The sequence below is a fragment of the Procambarus clarkii genome, chromosome 16 (assembly GCF_040958095.1).
Source record: "Procambarus clarkii isolate CNS0578487 chromosome 16, FALCON_Pclarkii_2.0, whole genome shotgun sequence".
NCBI lineage: Eukaryota > Metazoa > Arthropoda > Malacostraca > Decapoda > Cambaridae > Procambarus > Procambarus clarkii.
This window is the reverse complement of record NC_091165.1, coordinates 8,009,558-8,018,813: the sequence shown is the minus strand read 5'-3', so window position 1 is coordinate 8,018,813 and position 9,256 is coordinate 8,009,558. Positions and strand designations below refer to the sequence as shown.

The 9,256-nt window shown below is 41.5% G+C and overlaps 1 protein-coding gene across 2 annotated transcripts in view; it reads left to right on the top strand.

The window, feature by feature from the left end:
• Positions 1-9,256, top strand: part of LOC123750254 (uncharacterized) — a 609,457-nt gene that overhangs the window by 515,711 nt on the left and 84,490 nt on the right. For both annotated transcript variants that reach the window (XM_069325731.1, XM_069325729.1), the window contains exons 2-3: positions 423-545; positions 747-944. In XM_069325731.1, the coding sequence (XP_069181832.1) occupies positions 447-545; positions 747-944 (297 nt within the window). In that variant the 5' untranslated portion in view covers positions 423-446. The remainder of the gene's footprint in view (positions 1-422; positions 546-746; positions 945-9,256) is intronic.

Below are 9,256 nucleotides of genomic sequence, written 5' to 3'. Positions count from 1 at the left end.
GATTTACCACCTATGAACAGATAGACACCTTAACCTCTACACCACCAGAACGTAGCTTTGGGTCATGATAAAGGCGCCAGCATAATAAGATCTGTATAAGATGCTTACAGTAACAGCATTGGTTCAGCCTCTAGTGTCTGTAATACCATGTTGATTGCTTTGAAATTACTCATGTGACTTCAAAAGAGATTCACATTACCTAAATCCTACGTCCTAAGCTATTCACAGAAAAGTAATATCTTATGTCACGGATCATGACTATTATATTAAGGTATATCAATATGGTATATATAACAGTATCAAAACTCTCACCGTTATCCAAGCTTGAGTAAATATATTTGAAATAACGATATTTCTCTGTATAATTTTTATGAAAAGATCCAAGTTATAGTTTTATAAGGTATGGCAAATCTCACATTCAGGTCTGCAAGCACTCGTGAGTCAGGATGAGCTTCACTGAGCTGGAATATATGGGGTTGAACCTGGAAGACCTGGACGACGTCTCCGACCTTCTTGTAAATCATTTCTATCCGCGAGACATTATAGTAAGTCGGTCCTTGTTGTCGTACACCTGGCATGGTACGTAAGCTGGTAGAATTTGTATATACTTATACTAGTCAGAAGAAATTCAATATGTTACTAAGAAAATTAACGTTTTTTACAGAAGTGATAAAATTTAATGAGCATGCATAATTTACTGTTACCAAATATTTTTCGATATTTTATTTTATCCTGGATCATTTCAGACTTTAGGGTTGGGTTTTAGCCCAGAAAATAGGCTGAATCTCGACCTTCCTCACATACGGACAAGCTTGGCATCTGGGCTTTCAGTGGGCGCTAGAGAAAAATCAACACGGCGGCTGGTTGGAGTAATTCTGAATTACATTTTCACTGCTGACTCTACACCGAAGCAAACTTTAAAAAATAACAACACTGAAGCAGAGGTAAGTTTCTGTAGAAGTAATTATACAATGCCTCATGAAGGCCAATGTTGTACCGTCATTAATGCAGGACCAGAAGGTTTCCACTCTGGTTGAAAGAATAGAGACCAAAAGTGTAAGTGAAACTATGTCCATGATTTTTTTAACAAACTCCGTCCAAGAGCTTGTTAAAAAAATGGAAGTAGGGAGAACATCACTCCATTGTAAAATTACCAACATAAAAACAGTGTATCTTCAACAGAGTTTGTGCCCAGAGCATTACACAAAAATATTCCTATATACTTCAATCAGGGAGAAAAATATATTCTTAATTTTAGGAAAAAATGCAGTATTTGGTAAACAAGATTTTAAAACTAAGAGAACTTGGTTTGTATTTAGTAACTAAGTCTAAACAGCGAAATATTAAAAAAAGGAATATTAGATGTTCTTGGCTTATTTGACAATGATTAAAGGAAATGATAATTAATAGAAAATGGATTAAGTATTATGAGAAATATGGGGAAGGAAATTGAGAGAAATAAAGGGAGAGTGTGCCTGTTAATGAGCAATGAGTGGAATATGGCTGTGTTGTAAAATAATTAACCCTTGCCACAATTGCAACATCAGCAATACTAATAATGGGTGCCAGGGGTGTTGTCAATAAAGGCACTCAATGCAACTGATAATATTAGTGTGAGCAAACACTAAGATTCCGATGTTTCAATGCTTGGGAGCCTTACACAAAGTAATAACACTTTCCTTGAGAAGATGGTGATCTCACATCACTTGACTTGCAGTGTTGCCCAAATGGGAGTTGTTATATGGTGTAGAACACTCTGGGGTTTCACACCAAAATATTTTTTTGATGCTGGGTTATGAAGCACCCGCTATTTAATGTCTGTGCCAGAAGGACCTTTAATAGAGAAATTGCCATACTGAGAGAGTGAGAGTACTTGCAAAAATGGTTAATTGAAAGCTGGCTGCAATACACTCAGAAATCAAAATAGCGTGATGCATCATTTGAACAAATCCACAAGAGCCGTGATGAGGGTTTGAACCTACGTCCGAGAGTATCTCAGACGCGCCTTAATCAATTGTGCGACGGCATGGTTAAAAGAATTGCAACCGGGAATTCTACTGACCTTACACGGATCCTGCAGTCTCTCCGAGATACAAACCAAGGTTTTACACAATTCCCCCATACACCCGAGCTCTATTAGCAAGCTGTTCTACGTCTTCGCCCTTACTTCATGACACACAGAAATCACAATAGTAGATCTCAGATGAACTCCCGGGTACAATTCGTTTAACCATGTCGTGGCACAGTCGATTAAGGCGCGTCTGGGATACTCTCAGACGTAGGTTCGAACCCTCATCACGACCCTTGGGGGAATTTGTTCACATGATGCATCATGTGTACCGGTGTCCCACCCCTATATCTTTCCTGTCCCAGCATCAAGAGTCATATCTCTGCAACCTGAACCTTCTCTGATGTTCAGAGAACATTTACATACATATGAAGGTATGGGAAGTTATCGTGTTGGCAGTGAATTTGCTGGTTTAGTTGGGGTTTACAAGTGACTTACGCTCTTTTGTGTTACAAAATGGAACCGAAGCATTCCGCTTCCCGCCAAAGGAGCGTGACGCCAGCCGTCTGTTGATTGGCCAGGTAGGGGTCACATGAAGTATTTGACCAATGGCGAGGAGCCCTCGGGCAGAGTGACGTCACAAGGTGGAGGGCTCTGGGCGGCGGCGCCCCTGCGGGCTTAGTGTGTCATGGCCCATCGTCGAGAGCGGACACGCTCGAATGAGCTCTCAATTAGGAGGCAAGGAAGCCCCAACCAGTAGACCCAAGCAGCCGCATTGATACTGCAGACATCGTGGGTAGTTATCTGACTCCTGTAGAGTACATGGAAGCAAGGCTTAGTTGATGTTAGAGCGCCAAGAGCTCTTTGCTGATAGTCTGCGGCTGAGGTGAACGTTGGGCAGGGTCTTGAGGACGCCCCTGTGGGCCATGTTTAAACACATCAGGCGGGCTGCTGCGGCTGGGCCAAGTCCACTGGAGTTTTGAGGAGGGTACACTGGTCTGGACTGCAAGTTTTGTCCACCGTTCCAGCGAAGGGAGGAAGAGGACAACGTGCACGGGGACCTATCTCCAATGCCTCAGTGAGAGGAGGAGGACCTGCCTGCAGAGTGTGGGTACGGCGAGGACGTGCATCTACAAGCCGACTGAGGACTTTGTGTGTAGAACTTGATCAAGGGAGGACCGAACGCCAGGACCGAGGACCTCGACGACCCTCGCTAGAGAACAGGTTGGCTTCGTAGCAGAATGAATTAAAGATTGATAATTTCCCTCCCATTACCCCTTGAATAGGTGAGCTAGGATATCATTCATGTCGTGAGCATTGTCTTGGTTATCACTACCTGTGTGGTAGAGAGTTAGGCTAAGAGCCAGGTTACTCATAAATACATGAGTTTATATATATATATATATATATATATATATATATATATATATATATATATATATATATATATATATATATATATATATATATATATATATATATATATATATATATATATATATATATATATATATATATATATATATATATATATATATATATATATATATATATATATATATATATATATATATATATATATATATATATATATATATATATATATATATATATATATATATATATATATATATATATATATATATATATATATATATATATATATATATATATATATATATATATATATATATATATATATATATATATATATATATATATATATATATATATATATATATATATATATATATATATATATATATATATATATATATATATATATATATATATATATATATATATATATATATATATATATATATATATATATATATATATATATATATATATATATATATATATATATATATATATATATATATATATATACATGTGTGTGTGGGCGCAGTGACATTTTGGGCAGCTAGAGGAAGTGGCTGGATTCAAGAAGCCAGGAGCGAGCTCTTGAATCGTCCAGCTGACTATGTTGCCAGAGGCGGGTGAGGAGTGTTGCCGCATTCTGACAGTTCCACGTATATTAATCACTATGCGGATCCAATGTAGCTTTCTTCAGTAAACTTATCGATTATAACTCTGTGTTTGAGTGAGTCTCCACACTCAATCAAATCTCAAACCTCATTTTTCAACCAAATTTTAATCAAATATCCTCTAGGGCTATTTGATTAAATCATTTATATCGCACTGCACTGCACCTGATCTTGAGTCCTTGGTTTTTGATAACAAATAAGACCATTGAGAAATGTTGCTGGAACACGGGCGCAAGCACCCAGCTGGCGACCTTGATTGAGGGAAGAGTAATGAGGAAAGGCTTTACCTTTGTATTTCCCCAGTGTCACGGCGGGCAAGTCCAACCGAGAGTAACAGAGGAATGGATGGATTTCCCCACTCGCCAGGGGTGCAATTCAAGGCCAGACCTTGGTAGACTGGAGGGCCCCAGGCAGAGCAGTGGCGCCCAGATATAAGGGGCGCGAAGATCCGTGGGAATAACCCTAACTATATAAAGTAAAAAGGAGTCAAACGTGACAGTGGAGACCTTGCCAGGATTTTGAGAGACAGTGTTGCCAAGGATCGCGAGTGCAGTGACAAGCGTGCCAAAGTCGATATTGAGTGGCAACTTTGGTCTGTGCTTTTAGTTTACACTGCCTACTAGTGTATTTCCCGGGTGTGCAGTTACTCACTCAATAGCCTAGAGATAGTGGATGATAAGGTAGCTAAGTTTGTGGAGTCGAGGGACGAGGGGAATGCTAGAAGAGTGCACCAAGGCCCAGCTGCAGCTAGTGGCAAACCACTTTGGCATAAAGTTGAGGTCATCCAAGGTGGCGGAGCGACGAACAGAGATCATGGCTCAGCTCAAGGCCGAGAAGAGGCCACTAGGGAAGAACTGTCCCAAGCACCTGCCAGTGTTGTTGGGGTCCGGAGAGATGGAGGAAGCTGCAGGGGTTGAGCGGTAGCAGCTGCTACCGCTCAACCCTTTCAATTTCACACTTCTCCTAGGAGAAGTGTGAAATTGGAGATGAGGAAGATGCAGCTGAGGGAGGGAGGAGAGTGAGTGGCAGCTGCAACGGGAAGAGTGAGAGGCACAGCTACAACGAGAAGAGCGAGAGGCACAGGTGCAATGGGAAGCGCGAGAGGCACGGCTGCAACGGGAAGAGCGAGTCATCGCTGCAACGGGAAGAGTGAGTCATCGCTGCAATGGGAAGAGCGAGAGGCACAGCTGCAACGAACGGGAAGAGGGGGAAGCGCAGCTAAAACGGGAGAAGTGTGATACCCAGATCCAGTTACAACGGCAGGAGACAGAGACCAACAAGGAGGGCAAGCCGAAGCGGGCGGAGCTCGGGGTTACCCCACCACCACCCAGGCAGCCGGATACCCACCGGATGAAGGAACGCGACCTACAAGTTTTCATACCTGCGGAGGCAGAGGGGTTTTTCGACCTTTTCGAAAGGGTCGCGTCTTTGAAGAAATGGCCGGAAGCGGATTGGGCGGAACTGGTCCAGGACAGACTGACTGGCGAGGCACGGGAGGCATATAACATGCTTGACCTCGATGAGTGTGCAAGTTACGAGGCCGTGAAGAATTCCATGTTGCATTCTTCCAGATTGATGCCTGAGCTGTACAGGAAGAGGTTTAGAGTGTGTACCCGAGCGCCAGGGAAGTCGTACGCCAAGACCGCCAGAGAAATGGAGCGGAGGTACTTGAGGTGACTGAAGGCTGAGGGAGCCGAGACAATCGAGATCAAGCAGCTGATGATTATGGAAAAGTTCATGTCTGTACTTCACCCAGAGCTGAGGGTTAAATTAAGGGAAGCAGATATTAAGGATATCAGGAGGAGGCATTAGGCTCTCTGTGGGAGAGTTGACCTAGACGGCTAGTTTAACAAGACCACGACCGCTCGTGGAGGAGCCATGGAGATGTGAAGTGTGGGTACAGATAAGGTGTATCGTACCACTCAAGTGACAAGACCCAAGCCCAGGTGAGTGTGGGAACCGACCTGTGAGATTTATATTTATTTAATTTATATGAATTTATATTTACGTTAATTTATATACTTCGATAGCAATTTGTATGATGATAAGTGGACTGTATTTCTGCAATAATCTCACAAATCGATCCTCTACACATTAGGGGGGGTTTATTTTAAATTTATATATGTGCAGCCAATCAAACTACAGTATTAACTACACATTAGTTTACATTGAAGAGGTTCTTTATCTTATTGTACAGCAGGCCTTAATCCACCAGGTATAACCAGGATGTAGACACGAAATTATCCTCTTTGAGGTAGCTTCCATCACCCAGTAACTGGTACACAAAGCATGCTTCCTCGTCTTGACCTGTCAAAAGGGCGCTAGCTATGAAGCCAGAATTCTAATATATGACAGCTATATCAGAGAAAACACTGTACATTGAACCATAAAGACCTAGGATTAATTACCTTTTATTTTTTTATTTTTATTTTTATTTTTTTTTTGAGATATATACAAGAGTTGTTACATTCTTGTACAGCCACTAGTACGCGTAGCGTTTCGGGCAGGTCCCTGGAATACGATCCCCTGCCGCGAAGAATCGTTTTTTCATCCAAGAACACATTTTACTGTTGCGTTAAACAGAGGCTACAGTTAAGGAATTGCGCCCAGTAAATCCTCCCCGGCCAGGATACGAACCCATGACATAGCGCTCGCGGAACGCCAGGCGAGTGTCTTACCACTACACCACAGGGACTGTTTGTGTCTAAGGCAGTTCGTATTCTAACCGGCTCGCCCCTATCTAATGACATTAATGGCCACAAATGATAGATAAATGGGTTTCGGCAGAACACTTAACTTGTATTTGTTGACAGCGTGTTGATGATGGTACACCTTTGGTTTCCATAACGCTTCGTCCAAGTAAAATTAACAGGAGCCGAATTGCTCCCGTGCCTCTGGTCTAAGTACAATAATAACAATGGCTGACCACTCCCTCCTCACTGACGCCACTGGCCTACATTGTCCAGATGACAGTAAGTGATAGAAGGGTCACATTTACTCTATTTTAATATTGATAATTAAGTTAATTTATATGAGATGTTTTTATGATGGTAAAGTCCAAAGACTAATGTATTTAAGAATAATTTCCAGCAGAATAGCTGGTGAATTTATAATAGTATGTGGTAATGATATCCTGTTTTCTATAGACAGAAATTCCACCACAAGTTACATTTTCTATGGGTTAACTTGTTTATACAATGCAGCAATATTATCTGCCTGTATGATATTATTAAATGGTGTCGGATTTTCCGACATAATTCCCCGGGGGCTGCTCACGGGTCGCAGTCCTAATTAGAACAGATGAACACCGATACGCCTCCTTCGAATTATTAGATTAATTTGATGTTAGTAGTTAGTAATCACATATTTGTGTGTCTGTTCGTACACGACGGATGTCCCGTACTAGAGTTACAGGGGTTAGAAGTCTAATGCGATTTCATTTCCCTGTTAACTCTTGAAAGGCTAAAATTCAAGCCTAATTACATATTTTTTAACCCAGAAGACTGAATGTGATCAAGTACTACAGTCAAGTATGATTCAGGGACTGCAGTGGGATCAGTGACATTCGATATAACTTGAAGTTTGTTCAGGTAACTGGTCACTGATATATAAACACTGAGGCCCATGGAATACATCTTGATTAAATAATAAATGTATCAAATCAGTCATCAGATTTATTGGGGTTTAATTTAGTTAATTGATTCAGAAGATTGAATAGCTCATCATTAAAGTAAAGTATGGTTCTGAGACTGCAATGGGTTCAGTGACATTGGTCGCAGTGACTTGTAGCTGTTTAGGCTACTGTTCACTGATTTGCCACTGAGGCCTCATGAACTCATCTTCAGCTTTAAATGATGATACTAACATCAACCTCTGTTGGTATAGTCAGCTGTAATCTCCTTAGTATAATGCTACTGGAGAAATATAATCAGCTGACAAATTTAGATTTCTATTGGTATTGTTTATCTGCAGCCATAGGTCTCCCCAGGCTTGATACTGGGCCTGAGAGTAATTTACCTCCTGCAGAATTTAACATGGTTATGCCCTGATATTTAAAAGGGCTACCGATGAATCGATGGCAATAGTCTGTCCCAACAAGGAGACCGAAGTCGGTGAGGTGATCAGACTTAATATTATCTGCCAATTTTATTCCTCTATTTCTCAGGAATTTCGCTGTTGCTCTCAGACCTTGAACTTGTAGGTCTACTGGTATTTTGTCCACCACAATGGCTTGTACTCTACAGACGTACCTGCCTAAACGTACTGATGGTTGTACCACCTGGTAGACTTGAGGTCCTGCATCTGTTACGAACCCTGAGATATTGAATGACATCTGTGCTACATGCCTTAATTGTAGTTCATCTGCCAACTTTTTATTGACATATGTTCTCTGGGACCCTTGGTCAAACAACCCACGGGTATGGACCTTGCCCCTCTTATTCAGGATGGTAATTTGGGCAGTAAGCAAAATCGTATTACCTTTAGAATTTGCCGATTGGACACTCGTTGTTTGTTGCACCTTGCAGTACTGTACTGTGGTGGGAATGCTATCTTCCACCTTGGGGTTTGGAGACGTTGTTTTGGTGTCTCTGCACAATGCTGCATGGTGCTGACCTTTGTTACACCTATTACAGGTGTGTAATTGGGTCTCACAGTCGTTGATGTTATGTTTCCTGAGGCACCTCGTGCAATGTTGCAAATCTTTGAGTCGCTCAACACGGGCGTCACTATCAGGAAAATTAGAGCAGTGGTACATTGAATGTTTCTCATCGCAGAACAAACATGTTCCATAGCTTCCAGTACCCTTTGGTGTCACGTTCTTGGGTGACACAGTTACTATAGGCTTTGAGGGTCCCACTGCATATACGCCCACACTGCTACTGTTCCACTTTGGTGTTGAATTATACTGTCAAGATTGATTTGGAGTACCTTTGGTACTCTGTGGTTTACTATTATTGGTTTCTGAGGGTTTACTTGGTGGTTTTAATTTGTCATGTGTTCGTAATTGATGAACTACTGACTTTAACCCTTAAACTGCGCATGGCGTATATATACGCCCTGAGTAACATGTCCCATGGTGCGCATGACGTATATATACGCCATAGGGTGCCAGGCCTGATTCAAATGGCCCGCGGCTACACGGGGTTCACAGTAGCTTCCTCAGGGCTCTTGTAAACAGATGCCATTTAAAAAAAAA